Source organism: Actinia tenebrosa, unplaced genomic scaffold (genome assembly GCF_029948245.1).
Source record: "Actinia tenebrosa isolate PJP-AT-01 unplaced genomic scaffold, QUT_ActTen_1.0 PGA_scaffold2__45_contigs__length_23673736, whole genome shotgun sequence".
NCBI lineage: Eukaryota > Metazoa > Cnidaria > Anthozoa > Actiniaria > Actiniidae > Actinia > Actinia tenebrosa.
Window position 1 is genome coordinate 21,274,487 of NW_028292579.1, and position 17,295 is coordinate 21,291,781.

The 17,295-nt window shown below is 38.2% G+C and overlaps 1 protein-coding gene and 1 long non-coding RNA gene across 2 annotated transcripts in view; one reads left to right on the top strand and one right to left on the bottom strand.

Moving 5' to 3' along the window:
- The window catches only part of LOC116306029 (uncharacterized), a 328,067-nt gene that overhangs the window by 177,242 nt on the left and 133,530 nt on the right, over positions 1–17,295 (top strand). The gene's annotated exons all lie outside the window — the stretch shown is intronic.
- Positions 13,454–15,325, bottom strand: LOC116305351 (uncharacterized). The gene is made up of 3 exons (XM_089033621.1): positions 15,308–15,325; positions 14,157–15,176; positions 13,454–13,843 (listed from the first exon to the last, which is right to left on the bottom strand). Exons 1-3 carry the CDS (start codon positions 15,323–15,325, stop codon positions 13,454–13,456), a joined length of 1,428 nt encoding a protein of 475 aa, XP_088889747.1.

The window sequence follows — 17,295 nt, forward strand, 5'->3', positions numbered from 1 at the left end:
GACACTATAACTAAATTTCGATTGATCGGGAAAATTTTAAATTTGTCTAGCCTTGTGATAATTATGTCCTTTAACCACTGCAATCGTAAGCCATCCGACGAGTCTGCCTCGAAGAACTGACTGTATGGTTGTTGCCACATAGTTTAAACTTCATTTCATCACGGCGATTAAGCAACTTGAAAGATATTTTTATTTTCACAGGTATACCACAGTATTCAATGGGAAACAATGTCTTATGCTTACTTTAATATGAGAGATGCCAAGGTTGAATATGGACAACTTGGTTTTACAAAAACTGTAGGATATTGGCAATATGGACGAGGATCGGGAAAAGCATATATAGACTATTTCATAAAACAGGAAAATTAAAGATTTTGAAGAATTAACAAGCATTACATTTTTGCACGGTTTCTCATTAAAGAATTTAAACTATAAATAAATTGAAAAGTATTACATATTATTAATTTTGCATACAAAGAAATTCCTAGGAGGTCAATGGGGAACCGTCTGTTGTGATTCCTTTGATATGAACGACGTAAAGGTAGCTTGTCGTCAACTCGGCTTTTCCGCCGCTGTTGGACTTTGGAGTTACGGTCAAGGAACTGGGAAAGTATGGCTGAACGACATGGGTTGTTCGGGTTCAGAGTCAAAACTGCAAAACTGCACTCATTCTGGTTGGGGAAGCGTTGTATCTGAATGCCATTCTCACCAGTATGATGTTGGTGTGGTATCGTATAGTTTTGGTGTTTGGTTTGTTTATGCAAATCTACAACAGAGATCATTGGGGAACGTATATTGTGATAACTTTGAATTGAGGGATGATGCAAAGGTGGTGTCTCGTCAACTCCGCTCCGATGTAGGAAATTGGACGAGGGTCAAAGTTCTGGGAAAATATGGCTGAACGGAATGGGGTGTTCAGGTTCAGAGTCAACATTTGGAAGCTGCACTCATTCTGCATGGGCAAGTGTTGCTTCTGACTGCTATCCTCACCAGCATGATGTTGAGTGATTTTTAAATTATATAACTAATCCTTTAACAATTAAAGATACCAAGGAACGAGAAACTTATCTAGTTTTTCCTGATTCGACTGTTGAAGTGAAATCGGGACAAATGTGATCTTTTTATTTTACGCAATATTTCGTTTTTTGCCATGAAAGTCTAAGTTCCTTGTTTTTTGTCTTCGTTACTAAGTTTTTCTTAAATTAAATCCAATTACACTCTACGCATTAACGCTTAACCTACGAATATTGCAATGATTGAAAAAAGTATTCGATTATTGAAATAAAGAAACGTAGATAATGCATCACAAATCTTAAACGCATTAAAACGACGTTTTAAAAGAGTTTAAAAACTTATTTTAATTAATTGAAAAGTATTTTAAATTCGTGCAAGTATTTTTGTATTGGAAAAAGCAGTAAAATGTGCAGCTCGTAGGATATGTTGCAGCTGTCGCGTCAGTTTTGATCACTATCACTATTCGTATTCAAGCCAGACTTAGAAAAGCTGAAAAATGCGAGGTTATGCGTGGAGTGTGTTGACTGTAAAAATATTTATATTTTCATATCACGTTATTTTCTTATTTATTATATATATATATATATATACATATATATATATATGTATATATATACACTCGATTGCAGAAACGTTGTAGTATACATTTATACATTTATACAAATATCTAATGAGATGCATATTGCATATTTACTTTTTTTAACCCTCAAAACCAATTGATATTTAATCTGTAGGATGTAAAACACAAGAATAAGATATTTTGACGTTTATTGAATGAAACAAATAATAAATAAAGCGAGTTTTCTGTTTTGCATATCATTAAATATACTGAATAAATTAGGTATTTGTATAAATGTATACTACAACCTTTCTGCAATCAAGTGTATATATATATGAGTTTTCAAGCATGATTACTTTGAAATGAGGGATGCAAAGGTCGCTTGTCGACAACTTCGTTTTACTAAAACTGTGGGGCAGAATCCCAGTATTTATGTACGCACTGGCGGAAGTGATGTCAGCCAAGCCATGAAAATCAACTCCATGGGTTACCATTTTTTCTTAGACGTGGTGCTCTTTGTAATGACAAAGTCTCGTTCTCGTTGTAAAATATTGTACGAATATACTATAAAAGTTCAAAAGTCCAATAAAAGTCTCGTCACAATACTACGAAATGCCACAACGATATGCCGTTTACTTATTACTTTAAAATTTATTCTCATTGACTTATTTACTATATATACTATGTTTACTGTTTATATAACATGTTTTTATATGACATTAATTGATGTTTTTTAAGATTTCCTTGTTTATTATTTCTTCGTTATTCACCGGCCAGGAGGTCCGGAAAGGGAAAAACTGTGCACGAGGTCTTGAATGTACGGACCGAGGCCGTTGACGGTTAATAACATTAATTTTTTTCCTCGCATTTTTTTACTTGTTTTTTTTTTTTTTTTTTTTTTTTGTCTTGTTGTTTAGCGGCAAAGGATACCTGACCGCGACCGCGGGCAGATACTGACAAAATACCGCCCGCTCAAACAGCCAATCAGAATGCACGATTTTTTAGGATACCGGAGCGGAAAAAAAACCCGATTATTAACGGTAAGGGGCAAAAATGGACAATGAATTTTGTTTTACAGGAGTTATAGAAGTCTACCACAGTGGTCAATAGGGAACAGTGTGTTATGCTGGTTCCGATTACTTTGATATGAGGGATGCCAAGGTGGCATGCCGACAACTCGGTTATGCCAAAGCTGTAGGATATTGGTGGTTTGGACAAGGAACGGGCAAAGTATGGCTGACTAACATGCAATGCACAGGCTCAGAGACCTCCCCTCAAAGCTGTGCCAGTAGCGGATATGGTAATGGTGATTGGTGCGGCGGTTACGGCGCAGATGTTGGTGTAGTATGTTTTGTCCTTCCCAACTACTGTGTTATTTGTTATAATTTAGAGGTCTAATATATAGTCTGGGAATCGAAGGATCGCGAGACAAGCGTTAAGATTAGAATAGTGATTATTTTGTAAAGCAGTGATAAGTTAGAGAATGCATGCCCTTGTTTGGTCTCCTAAAACACGCGTACCAAATCCTTCAGAATGTGGCAACATTTATACAAGTTATTTAATATTTACCTTTTGAAAAAAAAGTGCAACATATTTTTGTTGAGGATCAGCCGTGTGATCGCAGTTTAGATAGCTTATATATAATCTACCATAATGGTCAATGGGGAACAGTGTGTCATGATGGTTACATCGATGCCTTTGATATGAGGGATGCCAAGGTTGCATGTCGACAGCTTGGTTATACCAAAGCTGTAGGATATTGGTGGAATGGACAAGGGTCGGGAAAAGTATGGCTGTTCGACATGCAGTGTTCAGGCTCAGAGTCTTCGCTTGGAAGCTGTACACACAATGGATGGGGAAACGTAAACTCTGGGTGCAACAGTCACACGTGGGATGTTGACGTATTGCAGCGCTTTTCGTTCGTCGGAGATGTGTTCGACAGCGCTAGCAGTGATTAATGGGGAACAGTATGTTCTTATGCTTTTGACATGGGGGAATCCAAGGTAGCTTGTCGTTAGACATTGGCGATACTGACGTGGCACAGATAAAATATGGCTGGACGACATGGAATGTACAGGTTCTGTGATCCCTTGCAAGCTGCTCTCATCCTGGATGGGGTACTGTTGACTCTCAACTCACAACCATGATGTGTAAACGGATGAAATTATATTTCAAAGCTCCGTTCGAAATATGAGATAACTATTGGTAGGAATTCCGGTTTAGTGCTTTTTAAATGATTTAAAAATCATTTTTTAACCAATTTAGAGTCATATATGCTACCCTAAGAAAAAGAAATCGTATCCATATCAATTTGACCTCTGGTACATATACGCATATTCCTCGAAGTCCCATCATGCACCACTGGATTTTTTCTCTTTTGCTTCCCAACCGACTGGAGATGTTTGTTCAGAGCACACATTTGTGCTATTTTTGAACATTTTTCCAGCTTTAATCTCTAAAAAATATCGAGAGCTACAAAATTGTGTTTACTGGCCGATGGAAATACGATGTCATAAGTGAAACGAACGAGGTCCAGCTCAACACCCGCCAATACTCAGAAGAAAAAAATATTCTTCTTTAAAACGACGTGTTAAGAAGATCGAGATAATGTTCTTCAAAAGATCCTACATACTCCGGTTTACAAAAAAATTAACCGTTTGGTTCCTGAGTTACGATTTCTTAAATGAACATATAAGTGTATGTGAAGGCACAAAACACTTTCCAACCTCCTTAAGCATAAACCTACTAGATAATAATATAGTATTGAAAAACAAAAAAATGACACTGAAAATTTTACTGTGAAAAGCGAAACTCAACCGGCGGCACTGTTTTCATTCATATTTGTGAAGTATTGACGTATTAAAGCTTAACCTTGCTCTATTTCTATAGCTTTTTGTCTCTATTATTGCTGTCAAAACTCTCTTTCCAATATTTTTTACCTTATCAGTTCTTGAAATCATTTTTTAAAATTAATGAGTGATAAACTGAAATAATTTATTTACAAATGCTTTGTTGTCAGATCATTTAACAGTTCAAAGCCGTCCCATGTTTACAATTTGCTATAAGATTCTTGTCAGTTAACTGGCACTTTCTTTATTGCTTCGTCTGTTCTTGTTCTTCTCGTCTGTTCTTCAATACATGTGAATAAGTTGTCTTTTGGATTTTTTTCCCGTTCTTTGATGGAATTCTTTTAAAATGCCATCATTATCTCTTGCAGTAGCCAGTTGTTTGTCCGTCGTAATTTTGCACATGAAAATCTCATTGAAATCTGACAGCCGCTTTTTCGTGTTAAAATTTCGATAATTCTTAAGTTTTTATTTATCTATACCGTTCAAAACCTTTCCTTTCCTTGGCACAGTCTTGTCTTTTCTACAATCTATTTTTAAAGGTTTTTTAGAGAACAAGCAGAGATTTCTACGAAACTTGAACATGCATTGTTTGTTTTTCACTACTCGCTATCTATCACAGGATAGATAAGTGAGTACGTTAGCCAATCAGATTGCAGGATTCGTGATAGTATGCTAGTAGGTTTATGCTAATTGTAGTTAGACCAAACGTTTCCCCATCCGTTGTGATTACAGCTTCCAAGAGACGACTCTGAACCTGAACACTGCATTGCGTACAGCCATACTTTCCCAGACCCTCGTCCATTCTGCCAATATCCTACAGTTTTGGAATAACCGAGTTGTCGGCATGCGACCTTCGCATCTCGCATATCCCAGTAGTCATAAGCACACACTGTTCCCCACTGACCAATGTGGTAGACTTGTATCCACACATATTAAATCTTATTATTCTATTACTGCTAAAAGCCTTGCTCCTCCATGTTTCATTGTAATAATTTACCACGTTGTGTGTATAATAGCTTGGAGACGAGGGAGACTGCATCGAAAAGGTGACTAAGTTCGTTAGCTTATCCTGCAGTTTCGCTGCTTTTTCAACCTGAAACGTTCAAAAGTTTGAAATCAAAACATTTAAATTAACTGTATAATAACAACTTTGTTTGTCTGCTTTAGGATTAAGGCTATGCAAGTGATGTTTCAATTAGTCACATCGACTTGGATTTTACAAATCTGCCAGAGTTGTCAATTGGCAACAGTGTGTCATAACGGGTTTGATATGAATGATGCCAAGGTTGCTTGCAGACAGCTCATTCCCAAGTATAATTATTTTATAAAGTTCAATTGCATTTTGCGTAAACAAAAGGTAAAACACGAAGACTAAATGTCAGGGCATCATCCCAGTGTATCACAGTGGTCAGTCTGTCATAATAACTTTGATATGAATGATGCCAAGGTTGCATGTCGGCGGGGACAAAGTCTTCATTTATTATTATTTTTATTCCCGATGAAGATAATGTCCCCCATAATGAGAGCCATGAAGTGAAAAAAATGAAATCGAAATGCACTATATCATTTTTTTCGCACGAGTTTTCCAACTTACTACTCTCCCACTTCGGATTTTTTTCACATGTACACAACCACCCCAAGGGCTAGTTTTGTTCTTCAAAAAATATTCTTCGACAAAGTTTTGCATGGGCGACATTTTTACGCTTTGTATTCCTGGTTAATTTTACTTGAAAAACGAAAGATAACTAACGATCCAATCCAATACAATATCAAGTTTAATGAAATTTACCGTCGATGTCTTTCATTAAAAACCATTTTTTCGGAGATCAACACTATTAACACTATGAAACAGACTTGAAAACTGGTTTAAAAAAGGTGAACAAAATATAAGCTTACTTTTACTTCTTTTGAAAAACGATGTTTTGTTTTTGTTTTTTGTTATTATATCCCAAGTACACGATTCCAGAATCACCATAACTGTGAGTGCACCCAGGAGCGTTTCCGATTATGAGAACAGTTTCTAATTGAGGCCTCGAAGCCAGTGCATCGTATGCCTTACCATCCATCGTATACTTTACTCGTGCCTCGTCCACTGTGCCAAGGTCTAACAATTTTGGTTAAATAAAGTCGACGACCTTGGCATCCTTCATATACTATACATTGTCACAAATCCATCTTTAAATTTGGGTGTTTACACCAAGTCCAATAACGTGATCATCAGGATGGATACAATTAGCTTTCATTTTGGGAATATTACGCAAAAAGCATAGTAATAATTTCCTCTTCACTGCTTAAGTCGTTTGAAAGACACAGACTAACACTGCTCTTACACTTCAGAAAGACATTTAGCCGTTTTAGCAATCTTAATTTCAATTCGTTCAGGAGAAGATATAGTGAGCCCAGTCCAACCAGTTTCACGTGCCATGTAAACGTTCTGTAGTACGTAGTCTTCGAATAATAAAGTCTCTACCATAGAAAAGCTATGTTTAGCTGAGTAACATTTTCAGGCTCCGAGAATTCCTTTCATAGCCATTATAACACTGGATCGTTTAAGCAGTACAGTATTCAAATTAACCATAGTGGCGAAGTGGTTCCGAAATTTGTAAAACCACTGTACAACGGTTTTCACTTACGCTTAGCTAAGATGTGTAGTGTAGTTCATGTACATTTATAAGTATAGTCATTGATTTGTCTTTTGGCTCGGTTATACCAAAGCTGTAGGAAATTGGCGATACGGAAGAGGGACCGGTAAAGTTTGGCTGGAGAGCATGCGCTGTACAGGATCAGAAGCCTCACTTGCAAGCTGTTCACATGATGGATGGGGAGGCCATGGCTCTGGCTGTGACAGCCACCAGTATGATGTTGGTGTCGTCGGCCATGTTTGAACATACATACCTATTTTAATTATTGTTTATTGCTCTTATTTTTTATTATGTATATATATATTTTTTGCTTTGGACCTTTCGTCTCAATAAGACGTCGCATCAAAATAAATATATTATTTATTGTCCTTATTTTATTATATTTCGCTTATTTTTGCCATTGTACCTGCTGGCACATAGCAGTGCAGTTAAAACGCTAAGGACCATGATCGCCAGAAGGGGCGAAATAGCAGCTACGCCAATATAAATTAAATCATTGATTTGACTTTTGCAGTTTCGTAAACGTTTGTCGCCTTATAAGTGTACCACAGTGGTCAATGGTGAACAGTGTGTCAGAGTTGGTTTGATATGAATGATGCCAAGGTTGCGTGCCGACAGCTCGGTTATACCAAAGCTGTAGGATATTGGCGATACGGAAGAGGGACGGGTAACGTATGGCTACAGAGCATGGAATGTACAGGTTCAGAGTTCTCACTTGCAAGTTGTTCTCACGGTGGATGGGGAAACCATGTCTCTAGCTGTGACAGTCACCAGTATGATGTCGGTGTTGTATGTTCAGATTATACGAGTAACAGTATACCCAAGATATACTATTCTTATCAGGCATGTTGCCATGAGTAATTTGCATTATATTCGAATGACAGGTTCCCTTTAAATAAAATATGCATACTGTCATTTAAATAAAGACATCTTACAGCTTTCTTCGTAGTTGAATTCATATTATCTCTAGTATTAATTTTTAGACGGTATTTACTTTGATATGAGAGATGTCAAAGTTGCATATCGACAACTTGGTTTTACAAAAACTGAAAGTCATTGGCAATATAAGCAAGGATAGGGTAAAAATACATAAAGCAATTCATAAAGCAGTCAAACTATTTTAGAGCACTAAAAAGGACTACCTTTTCACATTGTTTTCCAATAAAAAACTGAAAATATGAAGAATTTAAAAATTATTACATATTATCACAATTATTACATATCCACAGAAACTTATATGAGTTTATGAGATTACAAATCTACCACAGTTGTCAATGGGGATGTATTGCAGAATGACAAAATTCCCTACCGTAACCCCCTAGGGGAAATGTGAGAAGGGAGAGTTACAGGAAAAAAACCACGAGGAGATAAAAAAGATAAATGATCAGTTTTCTAAGCTGTGATTCTAAGTTCGATTTACGCGAAATATATACATAATTTACTACGTCAGATTCCCCTACAGCTTTTGTAAGTATTCAATCGTTTATACTTTGATTTTATACAAATGTTTAAGACAAATTTTCACATACCTAACTTGACCTTAAGCCAAGTTCTTATCGTCCAGAAAATTTAAGGTTTTTGACAACGGAGTAACAGTGTAGTTTTTAAATCAAGTAGCGCCCCAACACGTGGGAGTGAAACACGGGAACCGTCTGTTGTAATTACTTCGATATGGACGACGTAAAGGTAGCTTGTCGTCAACTCGGCTTTTCCGCCGCTGTTGGACGTTGGAAGTATGGTCAAGGAACTGGGAAAGTATGGCTGAACGACATGGGTTGTTCGGGTTCAGAGTCAAAACTGCAAAGCTGCACTCATTCTGGTTGGGGAAGCGTTGCATCTGAATGTCATTCTCACCAGTATGATGTTGGTGTGGTATCGTATGTTTTCGGTTCGTAAATAAAATTTTTAATATTTTCACAAACTAGATAGCAAATACAATGTAAAAAGAAATAAGGGCCTTTTTCAGACTTAGGGCTAAAAAGGATAAAGTTTGTAACCACTTAGATTGAAAATCATCGAGACGATTCTGAACTGACGGCATAGTTGCTGTCATATAGTTTAAGCTTCCTATCATGATAGCGATGATGGAACAAATCAAAAGATATTCTTATTTTCACAGGTAACCAAAGTAGTCAATGAGGAACAATATCTTATCCTTACTTTTATATCAGAGATGCTAAGGTTGAATGTGGACAACTTGGTGTTACAAAAACTGTAGGATATTGGCAATTTGGACAAGGATCGGGAAAAGTATATATAGACCATTTCATAAAACAGAAAAATAAACGATTTTGGAGAATTAAAAAGCATTACATTTTTAGGTTTCTCATTAAATAATTTAAAATATAAAAGAAATTTACATATTAATTAATTTAGCATACAAAGAATTTCATAGGAGTTGGCGAGATTATACAAATCTATCACAGTGGTCAATAGGGAACCGTCTGTTGTGATTACTTCGATATGAAAGACGCAAAGGTAGCTTGTCGTCAACTCGGCTTTTCCGCCGCTGTTGGACATTGGAGGTACGGTCAAGGAACCGGGAAAGTATGGCTGAACGACATGGGTTGTTCGGGTTCAGAGTCAAAACTGCAAAACTGTACTCATTCTGGTTGGGGAAGCGTTGCATCTGAATGCCATTCTCACCAGTATGATGTTGGTGTGGTATCGTATAGTTTTGGTTTGTAAATATGATTTTTAATATTTTGACGAACTAGAATGCAAATACAATGGGGGGAAGGGTTTGTTTCAGACATGGGAGTAAAAGGATAAAGTTTGTAGCTGATTTCCATTTAAAAAGTTGAAATCACTTGCAATATTTTATACACGCATCTACCATATTCACAAAAGTGGAAGCTTGTAGAGGAGTACCTGACTTCATAATAATGAATATCAAAGTGTCTATAAAAGCCAAAACTACCAAAACAAAAAATACAATGAGACAGGACTTTCGCTATTCACCCCTGTAAAAAATCTAAGGCCTCTCAATCACTCAAATAAAAATAAAGCACTTTGGTAATATCAAGCCAAACTACAGCCTCACGCCCAAGCAAACGATTCACTTAAAGTATTTAAGATTACGTAAACATTATTTGTATTATTTAAAGTTACTGAAGACCTTCGTGGGTAACTTTCCCCCACACCCTCCCCCCTCCCCAAAAAGTATCAAATAAAATAAAAGATTGTAGGCTGACCTTCCATTTTTGACAATTTGTTTTAAAATTCTTTAATTTTTTGGAGTTGTTAAAAAAAACACGATTTGAAGAAAAGGTAAATAAATCACCGAAGGTGTAGTAATTAACCTTAATCGTATTAAGAGCGCGTCTCCCTAAAAATCAAACAAAATCGAAAATTTGTGGCAAGGCTCAAAAATTCAAAATCGCTCAAACTTTCACCATTTGTTGCCCATGGTTAGGTGAGAAATGCTGTGGGGTTGGTTTGTAAAAATACTTTTTATTTTGCGAGAAATCCGTGAAAAACTGAAATTAGATGTGGACGTAAAAAAATCACCTTCAAAAACGTCCATATTCAACGGCCTCGTGTGACTCGGAAAAGAAACTTACAAACCTCTATTTTATACCATTGAAACACTCGACTCTTCGTGAATGTATTTCGTGAATTTCAGTTAAATTGGGATAATCTTTGCTTTGGAAAGAAGTTGTTAGAAAACGCTACCAAATTCATAACGAAATATGAAGGTACACTACAAAAAATTTTTGTCCCACTGCCTTTTGCTCAAAATTCAAGACATTTTAGAAATAAAACCCAGAAGGGTACTAGATTTTAAATATATAAAAATAGTTCTGGGCAAATGCAAGCGCGCTCTGTAATCCAGTGCTGAGTTTGGCGTATTTTTAGGAATCGGTCATGAGTTCTAATATTGCGTGACAGGCCGTGACAGTACTGTCATTACTATTTACACTGTTATTTGCCGTGGTATTATTTAATTCCTTTTGAAGATCATGTAAAAACTTCCATTTGAGTTATATATCACCCAATGAATGAAAGACCTGCAAAATATATGGTAGAAAGTTACAGGTTATATCCAAAGTTTGAAACTAAATACTGGTATGCAAATTTAGCTGAGAAATTCCGTGAGACACTACTGGGAATTAAGCAGTTTAATATACTTTCCCCACTTGCTATGAAAGTTATGAAATGAAGATAATCGACGCAGGAATAAATAATCTGTATTATTATAATAATTTCTATTTTCCCCAATGATGTCGAGTTTAGGAATCTGAAGCCCGATAATTTATGCTTTTAAATAAAAAAAACTGTTCTGTACAACACCAATTTGCTTTTTTTTCTTGAATTCATAGTAAAACATAGAACACTATATTGCGCATTTAATTTTTTCCTCTAGTATATATAATACAAAATACAGAACCGGCCAAGGAGGGGTGGGGGGGGGGGGGGGGGGGGGAGGTTGGGAGGGTTGCGAAATAATCCATAAGTTTTGCGATACCAATATACACAGAATTCCATGGATGAACGGTCAAATACCTCAAATTATCTAGAAGTGAGTTCTTGAAAATATCAAAAATTGTTCTTGGTGTTGCCTTCATACCATTTACAGTGTCAGTACCAGTTTTATAGTGACTCCATTATTAAGAAAAACGGCTGAGTAGAAATACGGAAAAAAAAAACTGGAGGGTTAGCCTCATTTTTATACAGAATGATCATGTGTTCAAGTGAGAGTCCCGTGGGCTGTCAAAGCGTTCTTATTTATTGAAGTTGCTTTTTTAGTATTTGTGAATATTTAGACACAGAAAAAGGAGCCTTCAATCAAGGAACACGACTTGATATTTTACGATTTCGAAGGGTCTATCATCTAGCTATTGGTTGCAATCACAACCCTTGACCAAATTGGTAAGCATGTCTACGTAAGGCTTCTTTCTCCTGACAACAATGTCTGATGTGTCAAGGCCAAGGGATTGACAAATGTCCTGCAACTTGGCTATTGAAAGCGATTTGATCTTGGAGCTCATTACCATTTCACAAATATTACTGGAATCATGCATAATTGGGTGTGAGTGTTGAACACTGATGTCGGCCAGAACCTGGTTTTGGAGTTCATGGTGTAACTCATTTTCCAAGTTGGCATCCTCTTCATCGTCACTTTCTAATTCATCCGGCACAGTACTACGCTTCGCAGCCATGCGGGAAAAATAACTACGGAGCTGTTGCGTAGACAAAAACTCGCCACTATCAAATAAGCTCATTCCGTTAATGTCTTTTGCAGTTCTCATTTCTCTAGACACATCAGATGGGTCAACTTTCTTCCCAGTGGTCTCTCCTATCAGAAACTTAGCATTAAGGTACTCCTTTTGCTTGTCAGAGAATCTCTTACGCTTACGTGTAGATTTCAGCGCCCAACCCATTTTAAGAGCAGATGATGGCGATGAAGGTGAGCTGGTACCTTGCTGATGAATAACGGGAACTTGACTTGTACCACTTTCTAGCTTGGTTGCGTACTCTTTGATAGCCTTGTCATAAAGGGTCTCCTGTTCTAAACAGCGTTTGTGCTTTCCGCATTCCATGTGCGTCTGAAGGGATGAATACCTCACATACGATTTTATGCATCCTTCTTCAGGACAAGTAAACAAACCAGGTTCTTGGCATGCGTCATTGGGCTCAGTGGATTCTGATAATCTGCTGTCAGAATTGTTAGCTGTGCCACTCTTTGGCTGTTTGCAATTTGCTTTCCTGGATTTAACGGGTACAAATTTCGCATTGCCGCACATCCTACACTCGACTGTTGGTAGTTCCCCTTCATCAGGTACGTCGAATTTCTTCCAAGGCAATTCGTTCCCAGGGCCAATGTTATACGCTCTCCAAACCTTGAGTCCTGTCTTGCTAAACTGAATGTTGTTGATGTAACTGATTTTTTCCAACTTGTTGACTTTCTTCAATCGGTTTGTAGGTTGACTACACACTGTTGTACTTACCCCCTGCACGCCGCCAGACGAGTCCATGGCCTCTTTCATTTGAAAAGATGTTTCAAGGTCGTGTCCAGCATTTAAATACCGCGCCATGTGTGACTTCATCGTGGCCGCCTTACGGTCACACGAGCCCTTTTCACCCTGTGGATCCGAAAAGTCAATTCGTGATATTTCTACATCATTGTATTTAGCGACTTGAGGGACGGTAATAAGGGTCTGCGCACTGTGGTAGCAGGCAGCATTGTCCTGCCTCAGATGAACTTTTGTTAGTTCTGGCATTATTTCTTTGAGCTGTCTGAATACATCGTTCAGAACGGACAGTACTGCGCAGCTATCTTGGGAAATAGACTTCTCGAATACATGCGCAAATGTCATCATCTGCATCACTCCATCCTTCTTTCTAATAGCTACGGCTAGGTGCCACGAAATACCTCGTTTGGCGAATCAATCCGACTGACTTTCGCGAAATTTACGAGGAATGTATTTCATCGCCCAGTCAGAGACTAATAACACTGAAGAATGATCCAGGTCTCTGAGTATGTCCAGTCTACATTCATCCTGATTGATAGAGCGAAGAAGATGAGATTTCCAGGCATGTATATCCTGCTTTGCCTGTGAGAACAGGAAGGACATTTCTTGCCTTTCATCTTCCAAGCAATCGACAACTTTCAAATTCTCTTCAATCTCTGTAATGACCGACTCCAGAAGAGAACAACGATCGCAACTTGCGTTGTGGGTATGGTCACACGTGCCTTTGTAATGCTTATCATTGGGATCACTTAAAGCGTACACACGACAGTGGTCTGGAACCGTGGAACTTTTGGACACGTGAACCTTAAATTAGATAAAAGAACCTTAATTTCTTATATAGAATCTTTGGAACCCTTGGAAAAGTTGGCAAGAAGATGAACCCCAAAGGAGAAAAAAACGACTGCATGAACAAATGTCAGAGAATAGTGAAATTGCGCCAGGAGACGAGATAATTCTCATACTATTCAATTAGAAACACAATAAAATACATAGTTTATTAGTCTTGAAAACATTAATAAAATATTGCTTGTTCTTATTCTGTCAAACCCCACCCAAAGTATCTTCAGATAACTAGGCTATTAGAAACGTTTGTATTCTAATATATTTCTTGACATACCTTGTAATCACCCTTCAGGTATCTCTTGGCTTCCTTTAGTTGCTCTTTCTTTGCCTTTGCCCAAGACAAACCCAGTCCGTTGCTATCTCCAAGGCAATCGACAACTTGCTCTAGGTCTTCAAACGCTCTGGCACCCTGCGCTCCAAAATAATCTAAACCTTGGAGAGATTTCCTTATTGAAGCAGAACACACATCCAATATTCTGTAGAGGGTACTACGTCGCATGGGCTTGAAGCCTTCTTCGCTACAAAACAATTCGTACTGCTGAATAATTTGTGCCGGGATGACAGTCCTGATGACATTGGGAACAACTATTTCTTCACTGGACGATAGCTTTAACTTCCTTTCACCGAATGGGAGGTCCTGTACAATATGTGCACTTGTGATAAAGTCAATGAAGTGGCTTAGCTGTCCCGTAGATACATACATTCTAGTACAAGCAGTGTCAGGTAATGCAGCACCACGCCCATGAAGAAGTCGATGATGTCTAGCAATGTTAAATCTATAGCGCGTCAGGTCTGGAATCCACCGCTTAAGTGTCTTAAAGGTGACTTTGTCAGCTATAATCGAAAGTATTTGACGACGCGTATCCCAGTGTTTAGCGTTCTTATAGCATTCAGTCAAGGCATCTACTAAAACAGAATCTACATCGTCTTCTTGATTTAATGGGATTTCTTGAGCTACGTTCCTTGAACTGCTCATAGCATCCCAAAGGCTTTCCACGTCTCTTGGTGCTATCTCCTCAAGAACGGCTTGAACTGCTTGCCGTGCTTTCCGTGTATAATATCGTCTTGTTCGTCCTTTAGTAGACTGCCACGAGGTCTTAAGCTGATTCCGTACAGGACTTATATCTCTACTGGACAAAAACGCATTTAACTTAGTTCGGCAGCTGTTACTGGATGGTTCGGTTTCCTTGTCAGATTCTTCTGAACTTTCTAAAGGCTTATAGAGACTGATGGGTGTGTCTGCTGGCAAAGAAAATAAAGTAGGTGTGGAAAGCTTCACCTCCTCATTCTCTCCCTTAACGATACAAAGACAGTAGAAAACTGCAGTGAGCTATTTTCTTTCGTGAAATTGCGAACATAAGCTAGCATGATTGTACAGTCAATCTAAGGAAAGCTGCAAATAAATATTGAATACTGTATACATACCGAATACACCCTTCTCATAATGGCTGACAAGTGCACGAAAACGAGGTCACCCAGTCATTATTTCACGATAAAAGATATAAAATTACATGAAATGACTTTAAAGAAGAAAAGTATAAAAAATGACATTTGTTTTGATCTTAATTAGCGCTAACAGCCTTTATTTTGAATGATCAGCTTTGCTCAACTTTGCAAGATGACTGGGTGACCTGGTTTACGTGCGTTCATCAGCCATTATGAGAAGGGTGTATAGCGCATTGCAAGTGCAAATGGTATTTGGGATCTCGTTAATTTGAAATAAAAAGTAAATATACAGGTATTTGCTATTCGTATGCAGCTATGTTTCATATTTCATATTGGATGCACAAACTAAAAATAAATGAACAATTATTATTGGTCATACTTTAGACAATGTTACTGTGACCCATAATGCATTTGGTCTTGGAACACATACAGTGCTAGTATTCAGTATTCAACGTTTTTGAACTAGCTCTATTTAGCAGCACGCCATCTGCCTCCCTCCCATCAAACACTTCGGCTTAAGGGTATTTTCAATGGTATGACAGGTATGACAATGGTATGACAATGGTAAAACAGTTACATTTCAGTCAGATGACTGAATTACTCGTCCTGAAGCCTATTAAAGTTAGGGGTGTATTAATAAACTTGAAGGTTTGTCACCCTAATCACTTTTATTTTCTCGCCACACTTTGTGTGCATCACAACAAGATAATACAAACGATCCAATAAAGAGATGGCATACGACGAAAATCCATTATATAGAGCATTAGTGAAAATCCCCGTCCCCAGACGCCCGGGGACAGGGCAGGAATTAAAGCGGCGAGACTGTGGATTTACGCACATTTAACAGCGCGAATACGGGTGTTAGGGGGAATCTATGAATGCACACTGTCATGGCGACCGGTCACGTTTTGGGAGTGCTCCCACTCTTAGGATATTTTTACGTTTTATCGAGTTTACTGGTACTTGAAAACCAACGTACTGTCTATGTAAATACGGGAGAATGTTTTCTTGGACAGACCAGAAGCAGTGTATGGATCTCAGGAAGTATTTCAAGCAAATTTTTCACAACGAAGGGCCGAACAAGATATGCGAAGTCGAGGGCATCTTACTACAGTAACTGCTCGGCAACTTTTAACTACGAGTACCTTCGACTCTGTGGCGATGTAAGAACAAACCCAGGGCCTCAGTCAACTAGAAGGATTTGTACGGAATGTGAACGGGTAGTAGCTCGAAATCATCGGGCAACTCGGTGCGATGGTTGCTCCTTGTGGACTCACATTAAATGTGGAGGAGTCCTTCCAAAGGAATATCGGTCTATGAAATCTACCGAGGACTTTTCGCGCACCTGTAAATCCTTCCTTGAGTTATTACACCAACTTCCTTTCGCCGACGCAAGCCTAAATTCTAGCAACAGTTCGATTCTGGGCTCTGAATCCGGGGCAGAAGACGCAAACTCAGTCTGGGACGAATTTGACGAAATAGCAAAAAAATACCGAAAGAATCTCAAGATCGGACACGTAAATGCAAACAGCATTGGCGGTTTCAAGTTCCATGAAGTAAAGACCTGGCTGCTCTCTGGCAAGCTTGATATCCTTGTGATTTCTGAGACCAAGATTGATGAGAGTTTTCCTGATAGTCAGTTTCAAATCGACGGTTATTGTTTGTGTCGAAACGATAGAAAGGCCGGCGGAGGAGGACTCATGATTTACGTGAGAAGTGATATCTACTTTGTGAGGGTCCAGCAACTCAGTGGTCTATCTCCGGAACGTTGGTCTCGGTTTAGAACCGAATCAATTGTACTCAAGATTAAACTGGGCAAAACTTGGCTTGTTGTCGTTGGCATTTATAGACCTCCGTTTCCCAAAACACAATGGACGGAGGAGCTTACACTTCTCTTTGAAGCTGTTTCTGCACTAAGCGATACTGTATTTTACGCCGGGGATTTCAATGCGGACCTCTTAGATCCC

Excerpts from the sequence above, each read along its gene's own strand:
- LOC116305351 (XM_089033621.1), bottom strand. Across the intron at positions 13,844-14,156 it reads ACCTGAAGGGTGATTACAAG|GTTCACGTGTCCAAAAGTTC; the intron begins GTATGTCAAGAA and ends ATCTAATTTAAG.